Source organism: Meleagris gallopavo, chromosome 6 (assembly GCF_000146605.3).
Source record: "Meleagris gallopavo isolate NT-WF06-2002-E0010 breed Aviagen turkey brand Nicholas breeding stock chromosome 6, Turkey_5.1, whole genome shotgun sequence".
NCBI classification, from domain to species: domain Eukaryota; kingdom Metazoa; phylum Chordata; class Aves; order Galliformes; family Phasianidae; genus Meleagris; species Meleagris gallopavo.
In genome coordinates this window covers 4,548,176-4,565,164 of record NC_015016.2, presented here as the reverse complement: position 1 = coordinate 4,565,164, position 16,989 = coordinate 4,548,176, and the positions used below count along the sequence as shown (strand labels likewise).

The 16,989-nt window shown below is 44.2% G+C and overlaps 1 protein-coding gene across 9 annotated transcripts in view; it reads right to left on the bottom strand.

The window, feature by feature from the left end:
* LOC109368076 (aminopeptidase B-like) overlaps positions 1-13,307 on the bottom strand; it is a 35,916-nt gene extending 22,609 nt beyond the window's left edge. For 3 of the 9 annotated variants that reach the window (XR_002115738.1, XR_002115731.1, XR_002115735.2), the window contains exon 1: positions 13,045-13,307. Coding sequence is in view for 2 of the 9 variants with exons in the window: in XM_019616231.1 (XP_019471776.1) it covers positions 13,140-13,174 (35 nt within the window). In the remaining 7 variants the exon portion in view is untranslated. The other 6 variants (XR_002115739.1, XM_019616231.1, XM_019616232.1 and 3 more) reach the window with 4 other exon arrangements.
* Positions 13,308-16,989: the final 3,682 nt, after the last annotated feature.

The following is a 16,989-nucleotide window of genomic DNA, read 5'->3' as shown; positions in this document are numbered from 1 at the left end:
TTTTTTTTTTTTTTGACAAACTGAGAACAGAAAATGTTCCATCTTCCCCTCTTCCTGCCCACCTGCTTTTGGAAGAAAGCAGGGAAGAAAAGGAAGGGAAAAACCCTGTGTTTTTAAGATGGTTTTCAAAAGTGATAAAACATTTCTACCCAAACTGACATTTTCTAAGGAAATTCTCACTTCACCTGTAAAAGTCCCTTTGAGTGTAAAGTCCCTTTAAGTTCAGGGAAGTACAACTACTTGTCAGAACAAAAAGAAAAGGGCTGGAAAGGTTCAGTGTTTATAGTATCAACTACAAGAATGGTGCTGGATAAAGTATCTGGGGAATCTGGGTAAGTCCAGGGTCCTCCTGGCCCCTTGCACATCAGTCTGGGAGGTCACAGAACCAACAGAGTCCATCCAGAATCAGCCATTGCAGATCTGAGTAGCAATGAGGTCTTGATACGCCTTCACAGCAGGTTCAATATAACAAAGGAGGTTGGACTCCTTGGATTCAGGCCTGTTCACTGCCCGTGGATGCAGCCATCCCACTACACACACTGCCCAAAGAAAGCCATGAGCTGCAGCGCTCGGGACTTTCCTGGAGGTCTCCACCCTTCCCTTTCCAGCTGAAGACCAAGGCCTCTCGTTGGTATCATCTTTCATGTAGGTGATCTCAGCACATTGCTGGGCTACATTTACTTTTCCACCAAATCAATGTTGCAATGAAGAATGTAGAGAACTAGAAGCTAAATCTTTTATGCATGAGCCATGCTCTTGCAGGAGAGGACAAAGTCTTCCCCCACAACTTCAGCTGAGACACAGACAACATGACTATGCCTAACCCCCATCACCACCAAACCCTTCTCCTGGGAAGCTTCATTGCCTCCATTCAAAAGCAGACTATAAAGAAAAGTGCTTTGCAGAGAAAACAAGGCTGCTTGCAAATGTTTCACCCAGCAGCTCCCACACTTAGAGCACAATCTCACTTGCAGTGGCCTCATCCATCTGCCTCAAGTCCTGCCCTGCTGATGATGGATTATTTTCATTAACATTCCCTGCTGTGGCTACCACTGCGGCTGTTGTGCCAGTGATGCAGTGTGAGTACTAGCACAGGGTTGGATGACAAGTGATGGAAAATCTGTGGCCAGGCCATGTAAAAGTATATTTGAATCACAGAATTATTAAGGTTGGGAAGACCGCTAAAATCACCTAGTCCAACCATTAACCCATTACCACCATAATGGTGGTTTGGGGCTGAACAGCACTGTCCTGTGTCCCCATTTCTTTGAGCAGGGATATGACTGCCCCAGAGCAGAAGGAAATGATAGTTGTACATCACCTCCAGCCCTGATGGATGTGCAGCCTTCAACATCTTTTCACCCAATCCTCCCAAATTACATTGTTCCTCCAGTGGCCATCTTCCCTTCCCAACAGGAGCAACCTGACAAAAGACAAAATCTCACTTTCCTTGGCTCCATGGAAATTTCTCAACGGCTGCAGTAGCTGTTGTGATTGATGGATGGAAAACAGCCCTTCACACCACAGGGATGGGTTCGCAAATCCCCTGTGCAAGATTAAGACAGACATGCCTTGTATTTGTGATGTCTTTCTACTGTCCATGGAGTATATGCTACTGTCCATGGGTGACTTGGTGTTTTGCAGTGTTTGCATCATCATTTCATGCCAGTCCAAATTATCTTCTTAGAAAACCCATTATGTCAAAATGTTGTATCAAAATATACATTTTCCTAAAAGGACTGCCAAGGAAAGCTTGAATTTATGCAAGAAAAGTTGTTGGCTAAAACATTTGTTAGTCAAAATAATCCTAACAAGAAAACCCAAGGAAGATAGTTAAGTATTTAGCAGATGAGGCACGATTCCTGAGCCCCACCATCACATCAGAGACTGCATAACCCAAAAGCAGCCTCTTTTACAAAACTTTCTTAAATTACTCAGCACCCTTCTCTGACATTCAACACCTGATCGTCAGCCCTCCAGTTAATGGGAGGTACATGTCTCCTAAAGGACTGATTATCTCAAGTAGATATCAAAGGGCTCTGCTGAGACTGGAGCTTACACCAGACCATAGAATCATTAAGGTCATGAAAGATCTCCAGGATAACCAATTTCAACTCCAAGTCACCCCTCACTGCCACATCTCCATTGTTTATGAACATCTCCAGGCATGGTGACTCCACCACATCCCTGGGCAGCCTGTGCCAGTACTTCAGCACTCTTTCAAAGAAGAAATTTTTCCTAATCTCCAATCTGAACATTCACTTCTTGATAGCCTCAGTACAGGCTCAGCAAGCTCCTCCATGCCAGTATGGGTACATGAGGTGGAAGACACAGTCCCCACAATGATTCTCTCATGGCTTCATCTCTATCTATCCCCAGGCTCCAGAAATCCTAACACAACAGCAGGAATCCCCTAGTTTTAGCAAATCCCATACATGTAGGGGGAAGGTGTAACATCTGTGCAACATCTGTCTGAAGGTGCCTGTTGGAGCTGGATGCAAGGGCAAATATCCCCTGCTGATGCCATTGACTTTGCAGCTTCCCAACAGAGAGCAGTACCAAAACACAAAAGGTTGAAATTATTTCCTGGGAATCTTTGGGTCCCATTTTGTTTGTGAAACTTCAAAATGTGGCATCGGTTCATGTGAAAACCCAGATTTTTTCCATTTCTCTGCTGCAGTGGTGTCTTGACAGTACAGGCAAGAGCCCCTGAATCCCCCTGGAAAAGCAGAAAGGGACAGAGTGGAGCAGAGAAAAGGATAGCAGTAGGACAGGAGGGTCTGATATTTTTCCATGATCCACAAAACTCTCTTTTTCCTTACAACCTTGTTTGGAGGCTGGAAGCTGCTGTTTAGTGAACGCTGTCAGACAGCAGTGCTGGCAGGAGATGGATGAGCTGTGGTGTGGCTCTGCAGAAGGCACTTGGAGGCAGCATGATGTCAAGAGCAGCAGCATGGGAAAAGGCAGCAGAAAGCTGAGGTTGGATCAAAATGCTTCTGAGCACTAGGATGTGAGTAATGGATTGTCCAGCATGCAAGGGAGAAAGCATTGCTCTGGAGTGGCTTTAGACTGGGCTGACAGAGAATGGCTGTGAGTGGCACAGGACTTGCCTTTATTACTTTAGGAGCTTGTTTTCATCTCCTGTGAGGTGTGGATGGGCCATGACTGCAGTCCAAGTCAAACATTTGGGCTGCTCACCAGTCTGAAGAGAAGCCTAACCCCAACTCTAACCCTAATCCTAATCCAGCATTTCCCAGCATGACTCCACCACCTTGCCTGCTGCTTGAACTTTACCCAGACACCAGCACTGCCATGCTACACCCATGCAAGACAAGGATGCTGAAATGTTCACTTTTGTTGGTACATGAATCTGGTTTGCAGCATGAATTATGAACTCGCTTTGAATTTCCCCTCCCTCTTAATGTCAAGGAGCATTTCCCCCTGCACCATCACAGAGGTTGCAGTTCTGCCATGTGCTCCTATGTAAAGCACTGATTGCTTTTTTGCTGCTTATGATCACTCCTCAGAAATATGATTCTGCCACTCTCAGGTCCACAATGACTCTCTTTTCACATCCTCTGTTTCTGCAGGACATCAGTTCAGAGATAACCTAGCCCTGCCATTTTTTGAAACAGCATAGTTTCCTTGTATCTTCTTACTGGCCTCTCCTAAGAGCAGGGCTCCTACCACAGGGTTTGGGATGGTCCTGTGTGAAGCCAGGGGTTGGACTCAATGATCCCTGTGGGTCCCTTTCCAATCAGGATACTTTATTCTATGTTTCTGCGATGCAGGCCTATAAACAAAGCTCTCTCTCCTCCTCTCCAAGCCCTGGTGGCCTTAGTCATGCTGATTGCTGGGACTGGTCCCTGCCCCACACAGCCCTTAAAGAGCCCCCAGACACCATGTGGGAGAGGATAAAGCTATGCCAAGGAGCGTGATGACAACTGAACTGTAAGGACCATTGTGAATGGGTGCAGAGCTGGTGCCTGGGTTACAGTGGTATTATTAATGCAGCCTTGGCAATTTTGGACTTCCTGTTGACAGCTATCCTCTCATTTATGAAGAGGTCTTGAGGCGGGCAAAGCAGAGCCAGAACGAAACATTAAAGTCCCACCTTGTCACCAAGACTTTTCATGGTCACAGCACATGCATTTTGCTGTTGATTTCCAGCTTTTTTCTCCTGGAATTCAGGAGGGCCAGGCATACCCTGGACAGATGTTTCCAGGAAAATCCAGACGGAAGAAATCCAAACACAGACCTGTTGTGTTTTGCAACCCATTTGCATAGCTAGCAATGACACGAGCTACAGTGCAGCAAAGAATGAGGGACCTTGATGTGTCTCTTCGATCAGATGCAGACAGTAGCCTGTCTGGTTACAGTGAGCACTTTCTTTGATTAAAAGCTAATAAATATTCATCCCTCTCCTCCCCTGCCATTCCTTCCAAATCCCCAGAGACAAAACTTAGACAAGCAAAACTGGTTCATTTGTGATGTATTCCGGTGTGTTGCTTCAAAACACTTGGAAACACTCCAGGTAACAATATGGGGCTGTGAGGGTTGTGGATCATCAAGAAAAGAGACAGTACTTTGCATTCACTTAAAACAAGAGTTAGGTCATGAAGGACATGCTCATTATTAATGGTTGGTGTTGGGAAGTAAAGTATAAAGTGTACACAGATTCTTATCCCTAGCTAATTCTTCAATAAATTGGCAAAGATACATCACTGCCTGCAGAGTGGGAGACAGAGAGAAATTAGGTGTGGAGGACAGCTTAGTTTCCCAGGAATACAGATGTACCATCAGTTGATGAAAACTGCAGCAAGGGGCAAAGGAAAGCAGATATATCAGTGGTGAAAATTGCCTCCTTTTAAGGCAAAGAAAACTAAACTCTCACCAGGAGGGAACGGATTTGAACAGATGGAGAGACCACAGCCAGTGAAACAGCATAGGGATTGCTGAGACCATCCTTGTGAAACATCACTGTCCCCTAGGAGAACATTGGAGTAGTCAAGGACATGTTCTGCAAAGAAATTGTACTGGAGGAAACCAGTTCTAGTGCCTGTGATTTTGGAGAAATATGGAAGAGATGCACTAATGTGATGTCACAACACAAGTTGAAAACTCAGCCCTACAGAGAAAGTCCCTCTGAGGGCGTTAGACCATAGATGATGAAGATCTTCCTGTTTCTGAATGGGAGCCTCCCCCGTATCTCTCTCTACAGCTACCATAACCCTGCATTTTCCCACCTTTTGGCTTTAAATCTGAGTACAATGCAATTATTTATTGCGGAAGAACTGTCTTCATTCTGAACAGGTAGTGGAATCAGAGGTGGTCTCTCCATTCCAACAGCAGCAATAGCAATGGCAATAGCAATACTAACAGTACTGATGAAAAGAATAAGAACAAGAATTAAATTAAGAACATTATGATCATAATTCAGGTTAGATATTATGAAAAAATTCTCCTTTGAAAGAGTGGTGATGCAGTGGCACAGGCTGCCCAGGGAGGTGGTGCAGTCACTGTCCCTGAAGGTGTTAAAAAACAGTGGAGATGTGGCACTGAGGGATGTGGGTAGTGATCATGATGGGGGTGGGTTGGGATTGGACTAGATGATCTCAGTGGTCTTTCCAACCTCAGTGATTGTATGATTCTAATTCAATAATAATACTACTAATAATTTCTTATTATTATTGCAGCCACACCCAAGCATGGTGCTTGGGGCTTGAGACTGGGGCTCTGCTAAGGGCCAGGAGCAGCACTGTCTTATCCATATCCCACATCCCACCACTCCATTGCCCTGTGGAGTCACCACTGACAGGATCAACAGTCCTTAGCATCCAGAGCTGAAATCTTTATCCCGTGATCTCCACTCTGTGTAAGCACAAAGGAGCTTATGTCTGCTGCCTGGCCACATAAAAACCAAGCATTTGTATCTGTCCTTGGATGTCAAAGCCTTAAGTTAGAGGCTGACAGCAGAAACAAGTAGAAGATGAAGCATTGCATTTTTTCAGCTTTTCTAAGCTTTGCAGAGGCTGTTGGGAAAACAAGGAGCAAGCAACCTCATGGCAGCATTTCAGCTGGCAGGAGCACTGTGCAGCCCATGTTGCAGGCCAGACTCTCTACTGAGCTGAGATTTGCTTGGCACAGTGGCACAGCTGGTCCCGAGAGAGCCCGCAGCTACTCTCTGATCCTCCAACAGGGTCCAAGCCAACTCCACTGAGCTGGCAGCTGTCCCATCAGGGGGTGAGCATGGCCGGACAGAGCGTTCCAGCTAAGTGAATCAATCTGCCTACCCCACATAAACATACTCCATTCAGGACTCTCCTTGTTGAGGTAGAAGAAAACCTGCAAATAACTTCAAAAAAAGACCCTAAAAAGGTCCCCATAGGGCTGCCAAGATGGTATAATTAAACCTTATGCCTTCATCTTTCGTCTTCAGGATCCTCCAGCCATGGCAGCTCAGCAGGAGATATTGTGGAAAATACTTGAGAAAAAGTAGAGTTTTAGATGTTATATCTTCTGACTAACATCTTCTTTTATGTAGTTTCTACATGTACATCTACAGGTGTGTATGTGTATATATATGTCATGATACATTCCAGTCTGTTGGGTAGGTCTGATTTCTTCACTGATTAATTTGCATGGCTCTCAATAACAGAAAATATTATTCTACAGCAAGGAGGAAAAAATGCAGCTTTTCATGAGGAAAGAATAATCTTGGATCTAGAGACTTTGCTGAAAAATTCCTTAATGCTCCCAGATGAATTTTTGCATTTATTTGTTGTTTTGCAAGAGCCCAGCAATGGTCCTTTTGTACTTTGTGTTCAGAAGGGGTAGGCTTCACAAATAGCATGGTTTAATGCACTGTCTTTAATTAAATTGTTCAGGATTTATACCAGATATCAGAATCCAGCCCACTGCAGCTGTATGCAAATACATTCTTAAAAATAGAGTGTGGAACATGACCTTCTTCCCCTAGTGCCCAAGTAATGAAGAAATGAGGACTTTACTACCAGAAGACCCCCTTGGAGCACAGTTTCAGAGACATTAAGTCAAGGAGTCACTCCATCACGGCCTCCAAAGGGAAGCCTGATCATTAAAAATGACATTTCTGTGCCATGTGATGAATGGTGATTGAGCTGACAGCTCTTATCAAGACTGAGGATTTATCCCACCAGAACACTGATATCGATGGAAGCAATCCCTTTTATTTAGAGTTTGGACCAGCTCTCAAACACAGGCATATAGTGCAAGTGCTTGGTTTCCAGGGAGTCCTAAGCTCTGTCACAATGCCTTCTCAAAATCCTTCCACAAAGTCACATCTTGGATTAACTCCTTTGGGACTCTTTTTACTGCTCCAGGAACAAGTATATTCCAGTCAGTCAGAAATCCCAAAACTCCAACATCATCATCACTTTTACAGCCTGGGAATCATGAATAACATTCCTTTCCACCTGAACCAATCCTCTTCTTGAAGGTGGGTACTGTGGTCAGGACGTCCTTCCCAAAATCTCTACTTGCCTCATCACAGAATCATAGAATATTCCGAGTTGGAACGGACCCATAAAAATAATCAAACTCCTGGCTCCACACAGGACCACCCAAAAAAATCAGACCATATGTGTGAGAGCATTGTCCAGATGCTTCTCAAACTTCAGCAACTCTGTAGAGATGACTGCATCTGGACATCCCGTGATGTCCCATTCTATCACTCTGTTCTATGATTCTGTGATTCTATCCCACCCCATGCCAATAGTGCAAGATCAGGTTCTGAGATCTGGAGGTGCTCGTCCTACTTTGGAAACCTATTTTGGAGCATCACACCGAACAAATTAGCTGGTTCTTCTTGTGTGTCACCATAGACAGAGCCCACCAAGCTTGATTTCATCCCATCAGTCCTTATTTGTCAGCACAGTGCCAGTCAGCATCTGGCTGAAAAACAGCACTGAGCTGCTGCTAGACACTCCAGATTCTAAATCCTCAGATGCTCTTGTCATTTGTCATACACAGAGCTGTCTCATCTACCCAAAGAGGAAAATATGTAAAAGCTTTTATAAGAGTGAAGTGGAAAGCCAGCTGTTATAAATCAGAACTGCCTGCTAAAAAGCCTGAACCTGATGCAACCAGATTATTTTAAAAACTCTTAGCAAGTTATTTGACTTCTGCTTCCTTCCCATCGTGGCCAGAGGTCCCAGATCCCATCACGTTTGATGGCATGCAGAGCAGGTCTGCACTGTCCAAGGAAGTCTCTCTGTAGTCAATAAATTGCAGACCCCCTCGGAGCCTCCTGGGGGCACTTAACTCAGAAAAAGAGAAGTGATGTATTTAAGACTTCTGCATTTTCTAAATTGCAAGGCAGCAGGGAAAAGAAATGCCTATAGCCACCAAGGCTTTTGGTTACTCTGAAAGGGAAAGCTTTCCCCCTTTGCACAATCTCTGAAGTATGGCATGTGGCCTAATTATATAATTACACAATAGATCAGAATTGCTTCAAAGGAACTGTTGTGTTCCATCAGGTACATAATAAGTTTATAGTATCAACTAATTACGCTGTTATATAAGGGCCCAGAATGACTTTTAAAACCAACAGTCAGATCTCCCAGGCTATCAAACAGATATTGTTTTGTTTGGAGATTTTTTTTAATACCTCATTAAGAAGGCAACCTGTGCTTCCCTCAGCCTTTCTAGAGGGGATATAAATGTTAATACTATCTGGATCTAATACTGAGTTGGTCTACATCGTCTCTACTAACCTCAGTGGATTATTGTAAATGTCAGCAAAATCGGAGTAGTCAGTGGCTCAGTCCACATTAACTGAGGCTGTGGGGACACAAAGACATTTGAATGGCCGTACTTTAAGCAGCCACTGCTGACAGCCGTCCACTTCAGGTCTTTCTGGTTTGAGCTCTACATTCAAACTCACTTGTGGGACAGTGCAGAAGCACGTAGTGATAGGAGGTGAGGGAGTCACCATCCTTGGAGGCATACAAGAATCATGGAGATGTGGCACTGAAGGGCATCATTAGTGGGCACGATGGGGGTGGCTTGGGATTGGACTATGTGGTATTGGGCATCTTCTCCAACCTTAGTGATTATATGATTCTATGATTGTAAGGGGACACGTAGTTCATTACAGCAGCTCTGTTATTTCCAGTTGTGCCTTTATCATCTCTATACACAAAAGATACAGAAATAGAGGTGAGTTTTGCCAAGCTGATCCCCTAACCCACAGCATGCACATGCACATGCTTTTTCTATCTATTCAGCCTTCTGATGGTGGCAAGAATTCCCCAGTTGCAATTGAAGGTCCCTGGAGCTACAACTTTGTAAACTTTAAAGGGTTCAGCCCAGCCTTTCAGGAAGACATTTTTAATTTTATCCAGGCCATTCATCCACTCTTAATTTGTAAAGAAAGAAAGAAACTGTTGCAGGGTTATTATTAACTACTGGCCAAGACAGAATGAACTCCAGGTTTTGCTGACTCTCTTCAGTGGAGTGCAAGTGCATGTTGACAGAAGATACATTGCTGTTTTGCTTCCTAACCATTTCTACTTTTCTGAGTAAGGATGTCCGATAGCCAAAGCAGCAGGAGATCCTTTAGTTCACAAGTGTAGCTGCACTTTCCAAGCTCCAGCCAAGCCAACTGTGCTCTGAGTCCTCTGGTCACCTGCCGGAATTAGCTTTGTGCCCTCTCCACCTGCTCAAAACAGCAGAATTTCTCAGTGACAAATCTTTGTTTTGCTAAAATTAATGGCAAAAGTCCTCTTGATCTCAGTCAGGCTTGGAGATGAACACAGCAAGTTGTGCTTTACCATTAAGGGTAGCTGTGGCACTCAATGACATGGTTTAGTGAGCATGCTGGTGATGTGTTGGTTGATTGTTGGACTTGATCTTTGTGGACTTTTCCAACCTTATTGATTCTACAATTCTATGATCAGCTGGTGAAGTTTGCATGTCTCCACTCCTAACACTTCATAATGATTTCTTGCAGCAGAGAGCTGTGATCAAACCATTCCATCAAGCATCTGAGATGACTGTGGGACTTGATACAAGGCCAAGAAAACAATTTGTTAGCCTGGCCCAGCACAGGTTCCCAGGACAGAGATGTGCACACTCTAAAATGGAAACCTACAGCCAGATAGAGAGGCCCTCCAGCCATTCCTTTGCACCCAGCCATGCCATGTCCATCAATCAACCTACCAATGGGGCAAAGAGGTGATTAGTGGCAAGTCTTCATCTTTGAGAAGTCTTCTTAATATAACAGGTAAGCAAACAAAAGAAGAAGGAAATGGCAAGAAATATGCTTGCTTAGTGGAGCTGATAACCCAAGGATTCAAAAGACAAGTTACCATTTTGCCTGTCATTTTGCTTCATATTACTTTCCTCTGAATTTAGTTTGGGAAAAACATTGTTGTCAACCCAGCAGATACCTCATTGTTCCACCTGCTTGTGTTTGCATCAAAAGATCCATGTAACTCCAAATAGCCCTTTGTTTAAGACAAAAAAATCAGTCTGCACTCAACATCCAAGCACCTTATCCCGGAATCTCCTACCAATTCCCAGCCAAAAGGGAGGCAAACCAGGTCCCAGAAAAATATTTCCCAGACGAGTGTGTAAAGCTGCAAGGTACAGGGACTTCCATGGTAACTCTTTGTATAAACAGCACCAAACAGCTTGAAGTAGCTGCTTTCCTTGCAAGGCTGATGAACAAAGTATCTCTGTAGCTTGGCCAACACAGCAAGCTCCAGCCAAATGTAAATAGCCCGCAGGGCTTTTTGGCACTTTGCACTCTATTTTGCATACAGCTGGTAATGTTTTAAAGGCCAGACCCAGCCAAGGGTAATGCTTCCAAGAACAGAGCAGGAAACACTTTGTGTACAGAAAAGGGTCTCAGGAGAAATCAGTGAAATCTTAAGACCTTTTGTGTTTCTTTCTCCATCCCCAAGTCAGCATGCTTCATTCTTACACTAAGAATTTCCAGAGAGCCAGGTAGACTGCTGAGATGTCAGCAGTGTGTTTTGGACTCAAAGCACTCGTTAAGAAAGGTATGAACTTGGAACCTGCAAACACATAAACAATTGCTGTGTGTAGGTTAAGTCCTGCTGAGCACATCCATGACGTATTTCAGTGGAGAATTTGCTGAAGCCATCAAACATGTGTGCAACACGTCAGAGATGACATCAAACAAGGATCACAATTGTATCAAAGCACCTAGTGATGCCGTTTGGATCTTCCACAACTCTTACACCACACAGAGAAACACTGTGATATTTCTGAATGTCAGGATATTGTTCAACCTTTGAGTAGACTTCATGAGGAAGGACATGAGTCTTGTATTGGGTTGTTTTGGGTAGGAGGGAAACAGTCTCTTATCTCAAACACTACTAAACCCAGGCTAAGAGCTTGGTCTTGCTGATGGATTTGATTCTTGATAAGAAAATGAGAGACTGGGAATCCTCTGTTTTCTTCAGTGTAGTGCCTTAGCACTGGCATTTAGGATTAAAAAAAAAGGCAAAATTTGGCTCTCTAGCATCATCTCCCACTCTCAGCTGGTGGGATAGAAGGCTTGGGAAGGGAAGCCAACAGGCTGAGCATAGCAGAGTCAGATTGAGCACACAAGGCTGAGGCAGGCAGTCACATAGGATTAGCACTGCGGTAGAGACGTTGTTACCTTTTATTATCTTGTTTGTAAAATCACAGTGCACCAGCATGGGCATTTTGCCCACCTGGTCTGCTCCCTTCAACCTCATTGTCTGTATTTGGATGTGTTTGTACGTCAGGGCCATCGTGTCCTCGAGGGAGATTGTCCTTCTGCTATCTGTCCCACTCACTTGATTATTCAGAGCTGAAAGATGGGCTCTGGCTGAGTTAGCAGCAGCCGTTGAAGCTGGTAGGAAAGGGGAATATGTGCCAATAATTCAGAAAAGGGAAGCAAAGATGACGTGGAGAGGAGTTATCACTGCACCATCATGAAGTGAAATAGAACGCTCTGCTTATCACAATTTAGTGCCCCCTACTTTGTATCTTGGAAACATCCATCCTTCTGCAAGTAATTCATGTGCAGAATGTGCAAATTCCTGCCCTTCAGACAGGGCTGCAGAGGACTGCTGGGATAGACCAGGGGCTGCACGTTGCTGTCAGATATCACAAAGGGCTGTACTCGCCTGTCTTCGTATTGTTTCTGCATATCGTGGGCCAAAAAGCAGACGTTACATGAGAGAGACGCTATCAGATACCAAGGAACAAAACTGTCTTTGGCCAAGGACATGTGATGATACAGGTTGCAACATAATTTGCTTTACAGGAATGTACTTTTCTTTTTTTTTTTCCAAAAAGTCAGCAGCAAGGATCTACAGATATGTATTTAATAGCCTTAAGTTGTACCACAGGAGGTTCAGGTTGGATATCACAAAAAATTTCTTCTCTGAAAGAGTGATAACGCATTGGAACACACTGCCTGGTGAGGTGGTGGAGTCACTGTCCCTCAAGTTCAAGGAAAGGGTGGATGTTGCACTGGAGGACATGTTCTAGAGCAGGCACAGGCATGGGTTGATGGCTGGACTAGATGATCTTAATGGTCCTTCCAGCATTAATTATTCAATGATTCTATGATTCTAAGAAGGGAAAGAAAGTACCTTTTTACCCTAAAAAGCAAAATATCGTTCAGTTCTAGTCCTACCAAGTGATGAGCATACATGCAATTGTATCTGCATATGTTCTTGTACAGAGTAACTCTTGAACCTGTTAGCCAGGCACAGGGGAGGATATTTCGTAGACAGTTATTTTAAGTGAACAAAAACAAAGGAGAAATCAATTTCTTGGAATCCATTTGTCCATAACAACTTTGGAACCCAAAGAAGTTTCTTCCTACAATCAAATATCGTCAGTGGGAAGCCAGAGAATATGAGAAGAAGCATGGTATGGAGAAGGTATGGTCAGGGCAAATGGAAGCTCCTAATATAGGCAATTATAAACACAAAATATAAAATTAAAGAAGAAATCATGAGATACTAATCCACAAGAAAACCAGGGGTCCATTTTTACCTTCTTGTCATATGTAGTCCCATGTTCAAGTTGACTCAGCAGACAGTGGCATTAGGGCAGGCTTGCACACCCACTCTACGTGAAGAGTTACTCACTGCGTACAAAGCTCCTCCAGCACTGTTCCAGTCATGGCATCAAGATCTTTGTAGTCTGTTCTTTGATCAGGATGTGGCCCGAAATGCTGAGAGAGGTAGGGCTTAACCCCACCAAGAGCCTCCAGTTGGCCTGAACATGGGGGAAGCCAATGGATAGATAGGCTTGGCCGTCAGTGATGCCAAAAAGGACTTTCTTCTAGAAGTCTCCATGGAGATGGAATGAGGTCACTGCTGCCCAGCTGTGATATAAGAATCTATCCTTCCCACTCCAGGGGGAAGGATGCAGGATGGCCTTGCAAGACAAGCGAGCACAAATGGCTAACAAAGCAAGATAAATATGCGACATAAATACGTGATGGTGCAGGAGGCGGTACCATAAACTTATTTTATTGCCACTTGTCTGCAAAGGCCAGCATAACTCACTCCCTTTGCCTCGCTCTGTCATTCATGAATAATGAGATTTCCCAAGCACATGCCAATAAAATCCTCCTCATGCCCTGCATCAGGATGTGTCAGCGCTATCTCGGGTAAGAAAATAAAGAGATGGGGATTTTTAATGGCAATCGAGCTTCTGCTCTCCATACCCTGACTATCTGATGTAGTGTTTACTGATTACCAATACAATCTGATATTTCATGTTAGTTCCTCCAGAGCTGCTCTCTGATTTAGCCCCTGTCCTACACTGTGAGATGAACACAGCTGCCCACAGCTCCTGCAGGCAGAAAGGTAACCCTTACCACCCTCACACCATGCATCAGCTTCTCACGTGCCCCACAAGGCTGTGAATTTGAGTGCTTTTGTTCTCATCCCCTGCCCTGAACAACCACATTTGTGTAATTTGCTCCATCCCATGCAGTGGGTGAAACAGAGATTGTGGTAAAGAGAGCCAGAGTCTTTTGGCAGAGTTTCTTTCTGTAGTCCATGAGGGTACTTTGCTACAGACCCATGCGTAAAGCATCAGTGGGCTGTGGTTGCACACCGGGTGATGCACAGGCAGAGTTGGTCCACAGGACTGGTCCTCTTTCCTCCTGTTTCAGATTAGCACTTCTGTGTCACCGTGGTCACAGGGGAAAAGGAGAGCAGATGGTTCTTGTTGCCTTCCCATTACTGGGTGATACAGCAGTGGTTCCCCAGGTTGTGTAGCCTGTGTCAACCAATACCACTGCAGCACTGCTCCATCTGGACTGAGACCTAGAAGCCATAAATCAAGGTGTCCACTGCAAGTCATAAGGGAATAAAGCATCCGCAGTAAAATTTCTCTGACAGGTAGTCACAGCTGAGATATCACTTGATGGATGGCAGCAGAATCCCCATTGTAAGTTAGTGGTTTCTCTGTAGCTGTGAGCAGGCTGAATTCTGTTGTGATTGTCATGGCGTTAGGACCTCTGCCTCTTCATCGGGTACTTGAGAGGATGTACCCAGCCCAAATCCTACACCACTCCTCAGGAGCAGGTCAGTTCACTTCCTTTTCCAGCTGCCTCCAGCTAAGGAGAGCAGACTTAGTCAGGGTCCCCAGTATAGGAAGGACAGAGACCTGTGAAGCAGGTTCAAAGGAGGCCCACAAGGATGCTCAGAGGGCTGAAGCACTTTTCCTATGAAGAAAGGCTGAGGGAGTTGGGAGAAGAGAAGGCTCTGAAGAGGCCTTATAGTGGCATTCCAGTACCTAATGGGGCCTCAGGAAAGATGGGGAGGGACAGGAAAGTTATGGAGTGCAGGGATAGGAAAAGGGGGGATGTTTTTAAATTAAAAGAGGGTGGATGTAGATCAGATACTAGGAAAAAATTCTTCACAGTGAAGGTGGTGAGATACTGGCACTGCTGCCCAGAGAGCTGTGGGTGCCCCATCTCTGGTGATGCGCAAGGCCAGGTTGGATAGGGCCATGGGCAGCCTGAGCTGATGAGAGGCATCAAACTCCCATGGCAGGGGTTGGAATTGGATTGGCTTTGATGTCTGTTCCCCCCTAGCCATTCTATGATTCCATTATTCTATAATTAAGCCACCAAGCACAGAGGCATCAACTTCAGACACTTTGGTCTTCATCAGCTTTCAGCCCACATAGGTATAAAGAGCTAGGTCATTTCCCTCATCTACCTGGGTTGATTTTTCCATGGTAAAATCCCACAGACAGTGTCAACTGAAAAGAGGCCTCAAAGCAGTTTAATCTCTGTGGATTGGTATATAACAAATTACAAGAAGTATTAAAAAGTGGTTATACAGGGATATGCATCTATAGCAGATGCCATGACACAGGGCACTCACCTCATCAGATTACACACCCTAGAACTGGAGCCAACACCAACACTGTGTCACTTCCACATCCCTCAGGACAGGCTGGTTCCCAGGGGTAAGCTCAACAGATACAGTAGAAAACCCATGCCCCAATTAAAACCAAATACTCCATAGGTTATTTTCAGGATGGTGGGAATGTCATCAATCTCCTGGGAAAATCCCCAGCCAAATCAAGATGTACAATCACCCTTTGATAAATATTCATCTCCATTTATGAGATGTTCATAAATGTTGCAGCAGGAGCTGTAACAGATAAAATAGTACCAGATATGGCTTGGGAAAAAATATTCAGGGCACGACTTCCTGAATCTCTTTCTTTTCCTGGAGGTACCAGGAATTTCCTTGAGATATTAGGTACATCTCAAGCAGATCTGGTACTCCACATATCAGTCCTAAGAATTATTAGGGCCATAAGAACTGAGATTCTCATGGGCACTTTCCCAGAACTGAAAAATTGTACCTCGTGTCTTAAACCACTTATAGTATCTCAAAAGAAAAATGTACATGCATAAATACACCAAACTGGAACAGATGCATGGCTGATTTTATTTTTATTTTCTGTTCCCGGCCTTGAAAATTTTCAAATAAAATATAAACTGTGGCTTTAATCAAAGGGAATGGTTGGGATTTTGGCAAAGATTCTTGCTTTTGAGATTCTGCTAGTTCTGTACTGAGTAGGATTTGCTGGTGGTTCCCACTGATGGTTCTCTCTGGCAGAAGGAAATACATCACAGGGACCATTGCTCAAGCCATAGTCTGCTTGGCTATCTCAGCCCACAGAGGGTGAGAAAGAGCAAAAAGTAACCCTTCAAAAACTGCCACAGCTCTGGATATTGTCAGGTTTATGCACCAACAGTGAGACTTGGTGAGTCTTAAAACATGCTTACAGCTATGGTCCATTTCTTCCTCTCCAGCTTCCTTCTCCATTGCTTCCTCTTCTGCCACACACAGCCCAATGTCCTGATCCTTAATTCTCCATCTAGGGGACAGTGGGACCTGGCACTGCCTGAACAGAAAGGTCCCACTAACAGCCTGTTCTCCACTTATGTTCAATACAATCATGTCACAAAGCTGCCCATGTTACTCTTACTGTATGAGACAGAAAAAAAAAAAAAAAAAAAAAAAGAAGAAAAAAAAGGCATTTTAAAAATTCTCTAACCTCATTTCTTCTCAGAAAAAAAGTGAGGTGTCGTTTTGTGTTGGGCTTTGGATGATGTATAACTGATGCTAGAAAACCAATCTGTTCTGTACCAATGGAAAATAAATGTGCATTACTATTCAGGGCTTTCCACCCATACCTCCCTTTCTGCAGGGCCCAGCTACAGAACAGAAGAGTGGTGTGATATGCAATACAGCCACACAGCACTTAGAGCTTACACACACAGAGCTTAATGCTCCAGCATTAGACTACACATAGCAGAAGGCTATAATGAACACTACTGCAAGGCAAGCTCATCCATTTCAGTGAGACTCTTCTCATGCAAAGCAAAATAAACCCAGAGATAAGGAAAGAAATATCCAAATTAAGACAACATTTGAATCTGGTTATATTTTAGGTTCT